This window comes from Nannobrachium achirus (genome assembly GCF_963921795.1).
Source record: "Nannobrachium achirus genome assembly, chromosome: 6".
Classification (NCBI taxonomy): domain Eukaryota; kingdom Metazoa; phylum Chordata; class Actinopteri; order Myctophiformes; family Myctophidae; genus Nannobrachium; species Nannobrachium achirus.
This window is the reverse complement of record NC_137815.1, coordinates 8,076,896-8,094,711: the sequence shown is the minus strand read 5'-3', so window position 1 is coordinate 8,094,711 and position 17,816 is coordinate 8,076,896. Positions and strand designations below refer to the sequence as shown.

Below are 17,816 nucleotides of genomic sequence, written 5' to 3'. Positions count from 1 at the left end.
AGGGACCACCTTTTGCATCCCAAACCCGAGTAGAGACACCCATCTGGGCCACTTTCCGCCCAGCACCAGCATACTCGACCACCTCCGGAGCTCCAGGGCCGGGGGGGCAGCGCCGTCGCCGGCCTGCCCCACCGAGAGTGCCCCCCAGGTCGGCCTCGAGCGGCGAGGGGCCGGCCCCTGGGCCCTGGAGCTCCGAGCTCCAGGCTCCCTGGCTCTCTCCCCCCCTCCCTCCTTTGAAAAACTCTCCAGAGCAAAGTGGGAACTTCCTCCATCAGGAGGGTGCCCCGTCCGTGCAACGTCATAGGGGGTGGATTGAGATTCCAGGGGGCGGATTGAGTCATTCTCATACTATCCAATAGCATCCCTCACACAATCCGCCCCCTAACATACTATCCAATAGCATCCCTCACACAATCCGCCCCCTAATCTGCTGTGGTCTGCAGCCAAACCCACTTGGGTCAGTTAGGCAACCAGTGATCTTATTTGCCTCTAGATTTTTGTTTATGACCCTATACTAATTATTTCGGCAAAGCCGAAGTATTTGAATTTCATACCACGATTATTTTGACCAAAGAATCATCCGTTATCCTGGGGCGGAACATTTGGTCTAGTTAACTCATGTTGCCCTCATTAGTGACAGCATAATCTTTTTTTGTATATATTAATATTCCAAAAATAAAAATGAGTCAGGTGATTTCAGAATCCTCACAGATAACAGTGGCACACATGGCACATGGTACTGTAGTTCCAAGTTTTCAAAGGAAAAGTAGGTCTCATAGGGGAAGAATCCACATGAAGGTAGGCAATCCAACATAGAAAAAACAGTCAGTCAAAGAAAGTGTTCCATTGTGGCAGGCCAGCCGGGTGACATGCGGTGTTCAGGCCTTGTTCAACAGTCTGAGGCGGGAGGAAGCTGTTCAGAAAGCTGGTGCTCTTGCATTTGATACTAGACCTCCTTCCATAGCCACGGCTGTAGAAGTGAGATGAAGAGGTTGTGACTGGGGTGGTGACTGTCCTGTTCAGTGAGCTTTGACTACACACTGCTCATCGTACGGCTCATGGAGTGAGGAGAGCCCACCAGCCATTATGTACTTGGCCCAACGCACCACAACATACAGTAGGCTTTTCCGTTTTTTAATGGTGCAGATGCCATACCAGGCTGTGACACAGCAGCCTGACAGAGTGCTTTCAATGGAGTTGTTGTAATACAGCCTGAGCATGCGGGGTCTCGCTCCGAACTCCTTCAGGTAATGAAACTAGTATGGTATTTGCTGACCCTTTCCGCTGCAATTCCATCAATGAAGCACCATGGTCTTGACATTGTGGGCAAGGTTGAGTACCAGCAATCCCTGTAGACAGACTCATCATATCTGGCATATCACTGTCATGTTGTGTCCTGTCTTGATTCTGTCATGCAGGTGGCTCTTTATTGTTTATACTATTTAGTTATAATCTATACAGTCTGTTTTTGGAGAAAAGTTAATACAACTTGTGGCAGGAAAAGTACAGTAGGAAATCACGTGATTCACTGTCTTCAGAAGCACATCACGTTCCGTCAGAACATTACTGAGATGAGATTCATTCGGTTTTGTGAAATCTGTTATCAGTGTGTTTTATTATACATTTTGTTTCATGAAATTCAGAGAACTGACATTGCTGATTGTATGAGTCATGTATTTATCTATAATACATGAAAACAAACCACACTTTTAGATAGGGCCCTGTGATTAAAGCGCTCTGTCTAAAAGTGTGGTTTGTTTTCATGTATTATAGATAATACATGACTCATACAATTGAGAAATTCAAGGTTAGCACCGCTCAATAATTTTTTATGACGTAATTTAGGCGGCCTAAACGCGTTCTAAATCAGAGTTAACCAATCGGGTGCCTATGTGACTATGACATCATGGACAGATCAACAGAATCGAAGTGTTTCATTGGTCTAGCAGACTCATGTCATCATCATTTGTGACATCATGTTTTTTTTAAGCGGTCTATAGGAGCGGTTAGCACCGCTCAAAAAAGAAAGACTAGTACCAGTCATTAAGCTACTAATTTGATGAAGTAATTAAAGCTGGTCATGTTTGCATGTTTGGAATTCTACCATCTATAATAAATAATATATCAGTATTCCATTATGATATTGGAAGATATTGAAGATTGAGGCAACCCGTTGCCCATGTATGGTCTAATGCAGTGTGTAGTTCCCTCCGGTTGATAAGATACAAACACAAGGTGTTCTTTTGTTGACAGACATTTATTAGCACCAAAATGCCAAACAAAATGCCGTAAGAACTGTAAACAAACACAAAAATACAAATATGCATTAATACAAATATTCTCACAGAGAACAATGATCAAACAAAACATACAGTACAAACAAATACAGTTCACTTTCAAACAATGCATACCTCATTGGCCGCATCAACTCTGGGGAAATAAACTTAAATCTTCTGTAACGTACTCTTCTTGATATACTGTAACTGAAATGACTTTTAACCGACAGCAACTCTTTCTTTCTCAAACAGCATACAGACAGCAATGCTGTGCTTGTGTCTCCTCTGAGTGTTCTGGTCAGAATGAACTGGTTCCCCTCAGCTCTGCTAATTACAGTGATGCCAACCACCCTTGCTCATTAACAGATCAAAGATCAAAAGGCCAGTGTGACCTGGGCCAATCAAGAACACAGAAATCACCTCAGAATCCAGTGAAACAAAGAAAGAAACACAGATACATGAAATTGACCAAAACAAAAACATTATGAACTTAACTTATTGACCTTTTTAACTTATTTATATAAACAATGAACTTTAATTATGATGACAGATTCTGATGGCAGCTACACTCCCACCGAAATCACTTGGGATTTCTTAAATGAACTTTAACATTTTTTATCATCAGTTTTTAAATCACAATGTCATTCATGTATTCAAATGAGCCCTAGTGTATGGAATGCAAGAGGTAGAGGTTGCTTTAGTCGGCTTCCAGTAGGGTAACCGTCTTGTGGATAGGCCTCTCTAAGTAGACTGGCTTGGTGAGTCTCTTTCCTTTATCTTCTAGTGCTGCATTTCCAATGAGCAACTGTAGCTTCCTCACATATCCATCTTCACCAGGGTACACATCTGTGACCTTGGCTAGTTTCCACTCATTTCGTGGTGCAGTGTCATCTTTCACAATCACTACATCGTTGATCTTTGCATTTCTGCGGGTCTTGTGCCATTTTTGTCTCTGTTGCTGGTTCAACAGGTACTCCTTCCTCCATCTACACCAAAACTCGTTGGCTAGATATTGCACTCTTCGCCATCTTTTACGCAGATAAAGGTCTTCGTTCACAAAGTCTCCAGGTGGTGGCAAGACTATTGAAGACTTCATCGTCAGGATGTGGTTAGGCGTAAGTGGCTGTGGCCCAGCCGGGTCACTGAGTAAGTGTGCCGTTAAAGGCCTGCTGTTTATGATTGCCATGACTTCGTACAGGTAGGTTCGCAAGGATGAACAATCAAGTCTTTGGGATGACTTATCCAGGATGGATGTCAACACACTCCTTATTGTTCTGATTTGCCTTTCCCAGGCTCCACCCATATGGCTTGCAGATGGAGGGTTCATGACAAACTCACAGCCTAGTTGCTTTAGGGATTCTTGGTCCATGTCCTTCACAGCTTCCAGGAACTCACGCCTTGCGCCAACAAAGTTGGTACCCTGATCAGATCTTAGTTGACGGACGTTTCCTCGTAGGGCAATGAAGGAACGGAGAGCATTAATAAATGCATCGGTAGTCATGTCATCGAGGAGTTCAATGTGCACAGCACGAGAGCAAAGACAGGTGAATAGTAGCCCATAGCGATTCAGCTCCTTCCTTCCTTCCTTGACATGGAACGGGCCGAAGCAGTCCATACCACAATAGGTAAAGGGAGGAGTTGTTTCCATGCGTTCACGGGGTAGATCTGCCATTCTTTGTTCCTCTGTACAGCGTCTGAACTTCCTACACTTGACACACTTATAGATGTAGGACGACACAGCTTGACTACATCCAAGGATCCAGATGCCGTTGGATCTCAACTCGTTCAAGGTTATGCCTCGCCCCTGGTGTTCCACCCTTTGATGGTAGTGGTCGATCAGTAACCTCGATATGTGGCTGGTCTTCGGCAAGATTGCTGGATGCTTGACGTGCGGATGCAGAGCAGCATGTTCTAGTCGACCTCCAACCCTGAGGATACCTTGTTCATCCAAGAAGGGATTCAGACGGTGTAGTCTGCAGGTCTTATCCTTGCTTATCTCCTTCTTGTGTTGAAGACTTTGAATTTCCTCCAAGAAGGTTGCTCTTTGAACAATGCCTATGATGGTAAGTTCAGCTTCCTTTCTCTCTTCGATACTTGTGGCTTCATTGGTTCTTGATGTCAAACCTTTAAGCTCCTTTCCACGACGCTTGATCTTGATGCCATCCTCCATCGTTGTGATGAAGCGTAGATCCTCTTGGGAGAAGTGTGCATCCTCTACCGTTCTCTCATTGAAGTCTGATTCAAGCACCCTTATTACATCTGGTGGCGTGAACACTTCTTTGACTTGAGTTCGGCAGATGTAATGGACTTCACTTGTTAGATTAGAAGGCGACTGAATGCTTGGTGTCACTTCTTTGACAACAATCCTGTGGCTGCTCCCAATCTCATCGCCATAGTCAACATAGGGATTGACACAACCGACTATACTCCAGCCGAGGTCTGTTCTTTGGGCAAATGGATCATGGTCTTTGCCTGACACCACTTCTCTGGGTAACATGGCCTGAGAACAATCATAGCCAATAAGCAGACCAATGTCACAGTCGATTAAAGGTGCGATCTCTTCAGCAAGGTACTCTAGGTGAGGCCATGCTCTTGCGGTCTAGGAATGTGACTTAGATTGGCAGGAATGAACTCTCTTGTATAGGTGACTGGGAGGGGGATCTTCTTAGAGGAATAGAACCCTCTGACCTGCAGTCCTAATAACTTCTCACTTGAAATGATAGTACCTTTGGATGCCAATGTGCCCAGTTTTAGCTGCACCGGTACCTTCTGTGTGTCCAGAGTGTCAGCTTTCTCTTGCAAAATGAAGGTGGAATCACTTTGGCTGTCCAGAAGTGCATAGACAAGAACTTCTTTCTCTGGTTTACTTGTAGTGGATAACCATACAGGAACAACTGTGGATGTGAAACTGTTGCTCTTGTCCTGCAGTACTCGAAGAGATGTTGCATCATTTGCTGTTTCTTCGGTCTGTTTAGACTCTGCTTTGTCCTTTGACCTTTCTTTGTCCTTTGAGTGCTTCTCACTCTCCTTTCGTTTGTCATCCTTCTGTTCCTTCTTTCCGTCGTCCTTGGAACGGTCCTCATGTAAACAGGTAGGATGCTTCCTTTTACATGTGTCATAGACACTCTTGTTTTCACAGCTCTTTGAATGATGACCTGATTTCAAACATCCAAAACATAATCTGTTGGTCTGCACAAACTTGACTCGTTCTGCAACTGACTTAGCCATGAACTTTCGACATATGTGAATGCCATGGTTTGGCTTTTCACAAAAGACACACTTAGCATCTGTTTTCTCTTCAGATGTGCTTGCCAGCACCTTAGCACCAACACTTCGAGTCTTTGGTGCTGTCTTCACCTTCTCTCCATCACTCGATTTCAGAGCATAAAGAGAGGTCACTGGATTACAAGCTATCTTGGCTTCTTTCGCGACAAACTCAACAAATTGTGTGAATTTAGGGAATTCCTGGGACTGTTCTAGAGTTTCAATGACTTTCCTGTTCCATCTGGCTGTTAACCAATCAGGAAGCTTGGTAAGTATTCTTTGGTTTTCAGAGCAGTCGTTTAGGACTTCTAGGCCTTTAATCTGTGACATCGCTGATTGACAGCCTTGCAGGAAGTCTGCGAACTCTCTCAGTTCAACACTGTCTTTGGGTCCTATCTTCGGCCATGAGGTAAGTTTATCCCTGAAGGCTTTAGCTATCACAAATGAGCTTCCATATCTTTCTTCAAGTATGTCCCACGCTGAATGATAAGCTGCTTCTGTTCCTAACAGGAAATAACCCTCTATGGCTTTCTTTGCAGGTCCGCCGACATACTTGCGAAGGTAGTAGACTTTCTCGTTTACTGGAATGTTCTTTCTGCCTATCAGTGTTTGAAATGACATTTTCCAGTCTTTGTACCTTAGTGGGTCTCCACTGAAAACTGAAGGCTCTGGTACTGGGAGTCGGCTTGCATTGATGGACTCTGCAATTGCTCTGGCGATTGCTGTAGCACTATCATCTTGCTGAGCATTAACAGCAAACTGCCCCATGGCTGCTTGTGGCATCTGCTGGGCATTAGTAGCAGGCTGGCCGTTTGTGGTAGCTTGGGTTATCAGAGTCGCTTGTGCATGCGAGACATGTTGTGGTGAGGTCACGCCTTGCACAGGGAGACTTCTTGGCTTAACTGCTGGTGTCAGTTGCTTAGATTTGTTGTCTTGGAACAAGTCTAATATGTCGTCATCTGAGCCCACATCTTGTTCGTACACTTGTAGTCGTGCCTTTGCAGCATTCATTTTCTTAACTGTCTCTAAGCGCTCTAACTGCCTGCGCTTTTCTTCTAAAGCACTTTGCCTTGCAGCATTTTCGGCTTCTTGTTGTGCAAGCCTTTGTCTGTTGTCAGCTTCAATGTTTGCAAGTCTTTGCTTGTTTTCAGCTTCAAGTATTTCAAGCTGTTGCCTCTTGTGTTCCATTTCGTCCAGGACTTCCAAAGTGGCTTGAGTTGCCGCTAGTTCTGCTGCAGCTTCTTGTTTCTTTACAGCAGACTGAGCTGAGTTTTTGATCTTATGGTTGTCTTACTTGCAGACACTGAACTTTGGTTTGCACTGAATGTGAACTTTGAACTAGTCTCACTCAGTGCCTCTGGATCTTTGTCTTTAGAAGCACGCTTCAGGATCTTCTCCGACACCGCTACACAAGTGTCGACTCGACGGCGGATCTCACTATCAGGAGTAATGTGTCGGCACAAGTCTTCATAAGCATGCGTTACATCTTTCTGAGCACAGTTGATATTGGTCATAATGCTTTGTAGTATGTCACTCGATAAAGGTCCACTGAACGCTTTCTTAGCCTCCTTGGCAAGACATTTCCATTTCTCATAGGAAGTTGTGAAGTGATGCTTAAAACTTCTTATTTTGTTGTCTTCGAGTTCTTGACCCTTTTGAGTAAGCGTTCGGGTTCTCTGGCTTTTTCGCAATTGCTCTGGAACAACTTTGGTCACTCCTGCTTCATCGTAGGTCTCTTCTTCAACCTCAATTACCTCAATGTCCTTGTGTGGGTTAGTGTCTAAAGGTGCATTATCAGTGTTTTGAGACTGGTGAAATAATGCTTCAACATTAATGGTACTATCTAAATGTGTTCCATTGTCTTCGTGTTCAGACATCTTTGTTTGCTTAAGATTTACTGTAAGCGTTCTAAATTAGTAGCTTTTAAAATAAAAAATAAAAACAAAAAACAACAGTTGAATTAACAGGCTTGACTTGAATAGTACGTAAGGGTTTTAAATTGCAACAACACTTATTGCAATGAACTTGGATTTTAGTTTCACCAAAACGTTTTTAGAATAACTCAAATGTACCAAAACCCTTTTACAAATAAATGAACTTGTTTTCACTTGCAATGAATTGGCATAAAGTTAGAATGACTTAATGTATCATAAATTCTTTTACAATACACATGAACTTAAAATGAATTAACCCAAAGAATTGGATTACCCCTTTAACCCTTAGTAACTTATATCACTCTTAGTCGTAATATTATTAGTCACTTGACTTCTTAGAAATGAATCACTTAAAGATGAAACGAATTACTGGAAAAATACAACAGAATATTTTTGCCCTTTTTGCACTTCAAACTTGCTTAACTCTTATACTGCTTTGAACGTTCCTGTTCGCCCCAATCCCCAAGAGACTTCCGTGCCGATACGGCCGTTCGTTCGTTTGATGTTTTTTATGGATTATGATAAAAGCGGTCCTTGCACAACTTTTGAATGCATAATTGGTCGTTGGTGTCGTTTTGAGGACAGCCGGAAACCCTTCATAAAAAAAAGAAGTAAACAGACTGTCCTGGCTCCGCCTGCCCAGTAGAGAGCGACTCTGAGCCTGCCTAGCTGTTAGCCTTGAGGGACTATATTGTTTTTTCATCGGACTGTTAGTAGAGAGAGAGAGAGAGAGAGAAACGTTGGTAAAAGCGATCATTTTGTCGGAAATCAGTTGTTTTATAGTATTAGTAGTATAGTAATTGTAGTAGGTAGTAGGCCTAGTATTTAGCAGTACTAGAATATTGAGATGTATTAGGCCAAGTAGTTGGCCAACTCAGCCTCAACTTGCTGGTATCATTCCGCCGCCGAAGCGCGACCCAACCCCCCCGGGCCGAGGGGCAGCAGCCAGCAGCAGATCCACGGATAGAAACAAACTTTTGTTAGAATTAGGATTACACAACCTACCCATGTTGTTGACCCAGGACCAGCGAATGGTGGTGGTGGTCGTGATGATGATGATGATGATGATGATGATGATGATGAAGAAGAAGAAGAGAAAAAGATCACTGTAGCCGTTGGTATTGAACATAAAAAGATTCCATTTCTTGGTGCTGTTGGTCGTGATGATGAAGATGGTGCCAGTCGCGAAGAACCGGGGTCCAAAAGTGGATAAGAGCCTCATATTGTGGAAACCGATCCCGACGGAGCTCGACCCCCGTGCAGGATGGATCCGCGCCCGGCACAGGGGCTCACATCGCCGCAGCAGCAGAGACGATGCACCGCCGCGCCGCCACCGCGAAGAGACAGACGAAGAATGGCTTCCGCGAGACCCCTCGGAGAACAGATGCCATGATTCTACAGTCCAAAGTGGTAAGACGTAAATCCAGTGCATGTATACTGTATGTGATAAAATCGCAGGGCCGCGACCCTCTAGTGTGATAAAATCGCTTCAGGCGTTCTTTCCACCGCATCCGTGATGAAGCCCTGCAGGCTCAAGGCTCAAGCCGAGGCTTGTCAATCAGACCATGGTCTGATTGATCTCTATTGCGAATAAACCAGTGGGATCCGGTCTAGAGCCCGCCTACTGCATCCGGCTATTTACACGTACACATACATGCAAGAATTGTTTCCGTATCCGGACCGGATCAGCAATTTGATCCAAGCATAGAGTTAAGATCCAAGTGCATGAGTTTGTTTTTGTCGCTATACAGGACACACGTGGAGTTCCTATCACGCACGTGCACTGCACAGCTACTATGATTTTTTATTTGATGGGAATTTAGGATTTATTGGCTTAGTTTGTGTGTGCGTGCGTACGATGCCTGTGTGTGAGAGAGGGAGAGGTTTCTTTAGTCTACATCTCTGATGATGATGATGTAGCCTTTCAATTCAATTCAAAGGAGCTTTATTGGCATGAGAAAACATACGTTTACATTGCCAAAGCAAGTGTTACAAATAAAAACTGTTGAAAATGGGGAACATATATACAGTTGGAGGGAGTACAGCTTTGTGTAAACAGAGCTATGTTGCATTGTGACATTTTATATATTATACATACAGGGTATAAAGGGCATTTCACTGTGACAGTAAATGCATGGTAACTATTTACTATATCTGCATTTTATGTATTACATATGAACTTATTGTAAGTCACTCATATTTGCTAATGTCAAAATTGTAAATTGATTTGTTTACATATAAACTATTTGATATTTTCCTGGCTTTAGATGATGAGTCGGATGGAGAGGTGCCGGGGACTCCTTGTGTTCTTAGGTCTATACCGTTTGAAGGTAAGGAGAAAACAAAAACTGATGCATTTTGTATAATTCTATAGCATTTTAGAGTAGATACAGCTATCTGTTTGTTCAATGCTTTTATCATTTACATCATAATGTCATGGACCTGTCTGAGACATGCTGGGTGTGTAAATAATTGATTTCATTTTGTGCACATCATGTTTACTAGTTTATATTTTACTACTGTGATTTCAGAAGAGTCGAGTGCAGCACAGCCTACTTCTTCATTGCCACATCGTGGTCATCCAAGGACAAGGATAGGTAAAGAACACCTTTTTTCTGTAAATCAGACTTAGCACCAGACGCGTTGTGAGCTTGTAGATCGGCTATTTTCAGCACACAACCAAGTGTAAAATCAGTCATTACGATGCCATCAAGGCCTGCCAAAATAGATTTTAGTCGACTAAATCAACTGTAGATTTAGTTACCTAAAATCTTATGATGATCAGTCAACTAAAACTAGACTAAAACTAAAAGACATTTTATTCAAAAGACTACGACTGAAACAAAATCAAAATTTGCTGTCAAAAACAACACTGCTTACTCGTAGTAATTATGTATTTGTATAATTTACAGATCGACCATGGGCTCGTGTACGTGGTAGGTGTAGGGGTGCAGAGTTCAGCAGACCCGGAGGAGCCTGGCTGGAGTGAAACAGAATGGAGCCAAGAGTCCCAAGATCCAGTGGACTACCTGGAACTGATAACACAGGTCCAGATGCAAAGAGTGGTGACAGGATGTTCAAAATACGCCCAGTTCTAGATTATCTCCAAAATCCGTGAACTGTACAAACCAAACCAAGATATTTCCATTGATAGGTACACTTTTATTCAAAGGGCGCCTAAATTTCAAGGTCTACAATCCACAGAAACCAGTGAAATATGGGATAAAATCTTATATTCTCTGTGATTCAGGTACAGGTTACTGTTTCAATATGAAACCCTACTGTGGAGAATCTGTTTCCCTGCTTGAGACGGTTGAATCACACACACACACACACACACACAAACACGCACGCACGCACACCCGCACGCACGCACGCACACACGCACACATACACTCTGTAGACATGTAGTGGTTGAGGCCTGTGTAAGTGCAGGTAGGCCACAACCTTTTTCCATTTGCAGTATTACAATTGAGTTCTAGTGTCTAAAATGTTGTTTTATATTTTCATTTTCATTTTCATCAATCATTTGTACTGTACTTCAACCTAAAAAGAACCCTGAAAGCAGAAGCAGGATTCAGGCTGAATCTCATGTCACTGTGTCAATGTTCTGCACTGCTCCTTACTACTGCTCTTACTTCTCTTACACACTAAAAGTGTGTAAAAAGCACTTGTTTTTATTTTTTTGAATTTGTTTGTAAACAACCACTGAGCACAGGTGTGATGTTACTGTGTGATTTTACTGCCAACAGTAAAGGATAAAGAGAGATTTCTGCCTGAAAATGTTTCCTTCACAAAAATGCATTTTTCTCAGCTTTATGTTCTCAAAGAGCTGTTTTTTAGTCCATATTCAGCAGCTTCTAGCTAATGAATAGAACATGATAAAGACACGAAATCTTTTTCTGTTGCAAAGTAGACATTCTATTCTTCGTTGCCATATAATTGTTGTCTTTATAGTCAAAGCCAATTTTCTCCAGTAGGCCTTCAAAGATGAGCGACAATTCTCAAATTTAGCTGGCAGTGGATGGAGCTTTTTGTTAAATTCTGTGGCAGTAAGAGAGTTAATTGAAAAATGACTGCGTGGAATCATCAAAAAACTTGATCAAATAAACATGTGCATAACACCATAGCATTTCCCATTTAGCACTTATAGAGTCCCTTTAAAGCAGTTAACGAGGTTACTCCACTTATCAACATTTAACTTGTTTTAAATGTATTACTTCTTGGTTTAACCACGCAAAAGCTCCCGCACTCCACTTGCTGGGATGCCAGTGTAAGCACAGTCTTATCTGTACAATGCTGGAGTTACTGTAGGTGGAAACTTGCTTGAAGCTCGGTCGACGTCAGGCTGGTAGGCCCCTTCTCCTAGGCCAGACAGGCCCCTTTCCTAGGCCAGACAGGCCCCTGATCCTAGGCACAGACAGGCCCCTTCACCTCGTGTCGAGCAGGCTGAGTTCTTACTGTAGTTCCCTCCGGTTGATAAGATACAAACACAAGGTGTTCTTTTGTTGACAGACATTTATTAGCACCAAAATGCCAAACAAAATGCCGTAAGAACTGTAAACAAACACAAAAATACAAATATGCATTAATACAAATATTCTCACAGAGAACAATGATCAAACAAAACATACAGTACAAACAAATACAGTTCACTTTCAAACAATGCATACCTCATTGGCCGCATCAACTCTGGGGAAATAAACTTAAATCTTCTGTAACGTACTCTTCTTGATATACTGTAACTGAAATGACTTTTAACCGACAGCAACTCTTTCTTTCTCAAACAGCATACAGACAGCAATGCTGTGCTTGTGTCTCCTCTGAGTGTTCTGGTCAGAATGAACTGGTTCCCCTCAGCTCTGCTAATTACAGTGATGCCAACCACCCTTGCTCATTAACAGATCAAAGATCAAAAGGCCAGTGTGACCTGGGCCAATCAAGAACACAGAAATCACCTCAGAATCCAGTGAAACAAAGAAAGAAACACAGATACATGAAATTGACCAAAACAAAAACATTATGAACTTAACTTATTGACCTTTTTAACTTATTTATATAAACAATGAACTTTAATTATGATGACAGATTCTGATGGCAGCTACACAGTGGTTCTCAACCCTTTCAGGCCATGACCCCCAAAAAAATCATATTTGAAGTGGGGACCCCCCAACCCTGCGCAAGCACTCGGAATTGTAAGAGTTGGCATTACATTTATAGTTTGAGCATTTGTGAGCATATAGATTGGCTATTTTCACAATTTCTGCCTCTAATATTTGATCATTTGACTAATATTTGTCCAGAGATACTAAAAAGCAGTAGTGCTTTGGGGGCCGGACGGGACCGGACGCCGTGTGGCCGGAAATATTTCCCCACATGCACGCGCACGGACGGCACCATAGGACGGCACCGAACGGTGCACGAGCGTGTAAACGCGTGCATACCCCCCCGCGAGAGCCACGACAACCCCCCACCCCACGAATCCGCGATAACTATAAGCAATACTTTAATCAGTGGCTACAACTTTGCATAACAGGTTTCTAGTGGTGAATGTGTGAGCGTCCTCAAGCCATTCATATGGATATATACTAGCCTAGGAACACCTAGGTTTCCAGCTGTGACTGCATGTGCGTGTGTCGATGTGTGTGTGTCCTCATACATGGCTCCATATTACTGTTCTGGCACCAGCCCAGGTTAAGATTTCTGACCCCTAGAGGACATTTTGTGTATTGATCTTTCTTGCCTTAATTATGCCTTAGCCAAAACACCTTGTGCTCCCAGTGTGCTCATTAGTCCAGAGAGCAGCAAACAGTGTACATGTGAAGAAGTTTTCTCCTGTTTTGCTAAGCCTTGAAGTTGATATGTCTGTAAGTAGCAATGTTAAGCTATGTTGTGATGAGAGTTTTATAAGAAGGTTGCTCTGTGGAAGAAATACTGTGTTATTTTAAGTTGTTTGATGAATGTAGATTACACATTGTTTGTTACATCATTCTGTAATATGAAGGCCTGGTCTAAACTAACATTTCCTATGTTCATACTTACTTGCCCTGTCACCTGTGGAGGAAAAGGATTACATTTCATACACATTGAAGACATATTCTGTAATTCATTATTGATTAGAGTTTATTTCATGTTGTTAAAATAACCATTCTGTACATGGAACTATTTACAACTATTTACAATGCTGTGATTTCATTTAGCATATGTGCAGTTTATTGATACATGTTTGTATTGTACTGTATGTTCAGTTTTACAGAAACGACCAGTAAAGCCACACTCTTTTGAAGAAAACGTTTTGCTGGAGTTTGTTGTTAGCTATCCGTCAAGCTGTTGTCCGGGTACACGACCGTGAGGACGGAATAGTAAAAAGACATCCACTCAGCGGGCAGATCTTCACAAGGAGAAGAATCTTCGCAGCAAGCACACACCATCATCCTTGCTCACGCCAGGCGTACAGCAACAGGAGGTGACGATGGATTCTACAAAAGAGGCAATAGAAGAACCACTGGATGTGGGTCAAATGGAGGTACGGTCAGTAGCCTCTCGCAACACCAAAAGGTCTAATGCCTCTGGAACCAGTTCGGCAGCTGTCAAGGCACGTGTCAAAGTGGAAGTCGCACGTGCACGTGCTGAATATGCCAGGAAGGAAGCACAGATCATGATTGAGAAAGCCCAGTTAGAGGCTAAATTAAATAACTTGCAGCATGATAAAGAAGTGGCAGAAGCCATTGCAGAGATGAACGTTATTGAGGCAGCTGAGGATGAAGGCAGTGCTGCAGAAGATATCACTCATGCAGTCGCAGAACGCACACGGCAGTATGTAGAACAACAGTCACAGCTACAGCTACCTGCTGATAATGATAAGCAGTCTTCTGAAGACAATTATGAGCCAGCTAGGGCCCACCTAGAGCCAACAGTCCAAGACCTAGAGCCAAAAGTCCAAAACCTAGTGCCAACAGTCCATGTACTAAGATCATCCACACCACCAAGACAGCGTCCTACTGTTCCACATGATGGACAGCGCTTCCCCAACATTAAGCATGAAGACATTACTCCATTACAGCAACACAGTAGGCAAGTGACACAACGTAACCAGCAGTTGCCAGTGCAGCCCACACCTAGCAGGTTTCAGGGCTCACCGTACAAACCTATAAGTGGACAGCCCACACCTAGCAGGTTTCAGGGCTCACCACACAAACCCACAGGAAGCGAAGAGACAAGCAGCATCAGTGACATGGCTAGGTATCTAGCACGCAGAGACCTCGTCACTTCAGGTCTCACGAAGTTCGATGATTTACCTGAAAATTATTTAGCTTGGAGGACATCCTTTATAAATGTAATTGACGGTCTACAACTCAGTGCCAATGAAGAGCTTGACCTTATGGTTAAGTGGTTAGGCAGTGAGTCTGCAAAACATGTGAAAAGAATGCGTGCAGTGCATATATGTGAACCTTCTCTCGGCCTACACAAAGCTTGGCAACGCTTAGAAGAATGCTTTGGGTCAGCAGAAGCCATCGAAATGTCCCTCTTTAACAGGCTGGAGAACTTCCCCAAGATCAGCAATAAAGATCCTATGCTACTCAGAGAGCTCAGCGACCTCCTCCAAGAGTTGGAATCAGCCAAGTATGAGGGTTACCTGCCTGGTTTAGCATATTTAGACACTCCACGTGGTATTGCACCCATTGTGGAAAAATTGCCCTACAACATCCAAGAGAAGTGGATCTCACAGGGTTCCGGATTCAAAGCCAAACACCTAGTAGCCTTTCCCCCATTCGAATTCTTCTGCGAGTTCATTAGCCAAGAGGCACGAGCTCGCAATGACCCAAGTTTTAGGCTCTTGACAACGAACACATCCCAGTTTAAGCCTGAGAAACTTGTCAGGTACAATAATCAGACAACAGTGTCAGTAAGGAAAACGGAGGTGTCAGCCACACCTTCAGAGGAACAGGACAGCACCCCTGCAAAGATAGAACTTGAACCAAACAGTGGGTGTCCTATCCATAACAAGCCACACCCTCTAGCCAAGTGCCGTGAATTCAGGAACAAGCATCTGGATGAAAGGAAGGCTTATCTGAAGGACATGTCCGTCTGCTTCCGGTGTTGTGCATCGACAAAGCACTTTGCTAAGGACTGTACGGCAAATGTGAAGTGCACAGAATGTTATAGTGATAGGCATGTCTCTGCATTGCACCCGGGTCCAGCTCCCTGGGCAGTGGGAGACCTGGTAACAGAGCAAGAGCACGGCGGGGAGGGAGAGAACGGTTCATCACCTCAAGTCACCTCCATGTGCACAGAAATCTGTGGCGAGACTAATGGACCCAGATCATGTTCTAAAATTTGTCTAGTCCATGTGTACCCTGCTAATCGCCCCGACAGGTCTGAGAGGATGTACGCAGTATTAGATGGCCAGAGTAACAGGTCACTGGTGAAGGCAGAGTTTTTCAACCTGTTTGGCATCAGTGGAGATGCTGCCTCCTACACTATGAAGACGTGCTCAGGCATAAAGGAGACAGCCGGAAGGAAAGCCAGCAATTTCGTTGTTGCTTCACTCGATGGGAAAACCAAGGTAGCACTTCCCTCGCTCCTGGAGTGTAATACTATACCAGATGACAAATCTGAAATTCCCTCGCCTGATATCATACAATACTTCCCTCATCTTGAACCAGTCAGAGGCAAAATTGCACCACCTGACCCCAATGTTCCCATTCTCCTGTTGCTAGGGCGGGACGTTCTGAGTGTACACAAGGTACGCGAGCAGTACAACGGACCGCACCACACTCCATTTGCACAGCGACTGGATTTGGGCTGGGTAATTGTGGGTGAGATCTGCCTTGATGGAGCCCGAAAGCCATCCAATGTGAATGTCTTCAGGACAAATGTGCAGCAAAACAAACGCACCTCATCTCTCATGCCATGTACTGGAGCAGTGCCTATAAAGACAAAGTGCAGTGCTCTTACACAGCAACCCCAAGAACCACAGTACACCGAAGCCCCCCAGTATGTGACTGTGGAGCAGTCTCAGCCCATTCAAGCCATGCACACAACAGTGCTGGTTTCTACCACAAAGCATGCACTTATCGAGGCAGAGTTGCTGGTTGCTCCCCCAGTGGCCAGGGCAGCCAGAGAGCCACCTGCTGAGGAGTCTGTTGATGTCCTCACCAACGATTTACCACATTCCGAACCCCTCAATCCCCCACAACCTGTACACACAGGGTCAGAGGTCACAGAGCATAGCATCACTTCTGACAAGGACTCGCAGTGTGGAGAAGTAGAGGATGTCAAACCAAATGACATGCCTAACCCTATGAACACAGAAATGGAGATAACTGAGAAATACACAGATCCTTGCCTGGAGGCAACAGAGACTGTAAACATTCAAGACAACTTGTACAGCAGTAGTCCAGAGGGACAGGGAGACAAGTGGGCCACAGATACAAATGCAGTAAGTGCCATGCAGCCACCACACCTTCTCCATTCCCCTGACCCATTCGAGACCCCTTATCAAAAGAAGAGAGCTGTATGTTGGGACAAGACAACTGTAAATATTAACAAAAATTATATAGGAACTCATGTGACTTGAATCCTCGTACTCACGAAAAATGATCCTTCGTCACAGATCATGGGAAGAGATATGGACCGTCTGTCAATAGATAAATCAATTAATCTGAAAAATAAAATACACATCAGAATTACTTGGAAGTTAAGACCATTGTGTGTATTTATGTATAGAAAGGTTTGATTTGTTTTAGATATACATCACCAAAGGACACGATTTGTGTCGAATTGTAATAAGTTTGTTCTGTTAGGGGGGGGGCAGATTTAAACATGGTTAAGCAAAAATGAAATATATATATATTCTGAAATAAAATGAGATGAAAACAAAATGAAATATGTAAATATGAAATCAAATATGAAAGAAATAAATTAAAATGAAAAAATATTAATTCTGAATATTAATTCTCCAAACACATTCCCTCCCGTTTGTCAGAGTTAGAGTGAGCTTCCAAGCCTGTGAGGGGGGAAGTGTATCATAACAAGATAAGGTTTTCCCAAAACAATAGTTAGCGAGGCCTGCTGAAAGCCTCTCTACTGAAAGTGTCCCAGAGAGAGAGACTTTAAAGAAGTAAAATAATAATAATAAAATACATAACATAATCATAATGTCATTCTTTTTTTTCCGTTTTTTTTTTTACATGTGTAATACTGTATAAGCTGTCAATAGAGTCGTAATAATTGTGGGATTTGACTAGTTGTTTTTTTTTTTTATATATTCTGAACAAGGTCCCCGCCTGCAGTCGGCAGCTGGGGAGTAAGTAACTTAAGTACCTTTACTCGAGTAAAG

General features: G+C 43.3%; 1 protein-coding gene across 1 annotated transcript; it reads left to right on the top strand.

Moving 5' to 3' along the window:
• The first annotated feature begins 8,642 nt into the window (after window positions 1–8,642).
• Window positions 8,643–10,787, top strand: LOC308286516 (uncharacterized protein). The gene is made up of 4 exons (XM_080727558.1): window positions 8,643–8,884; window positions 9,742–9,804; window positions 10,006–10,071; window positions 10,387–10,787. Exons 1-4 carry the CDS (start codon window positions 8,647–8,649, stop codon window positions 10,461–10,463), a joined length of 444 nt encoding a protein of 147 aa, XP_080583684.1. The 5' UTR covers window positions 8,643–8,646; the 3' UTR covers window positions 10,464–10,787.
• Window positions 10,788–17,816: the final 7,029 nt, after the last annotated feature.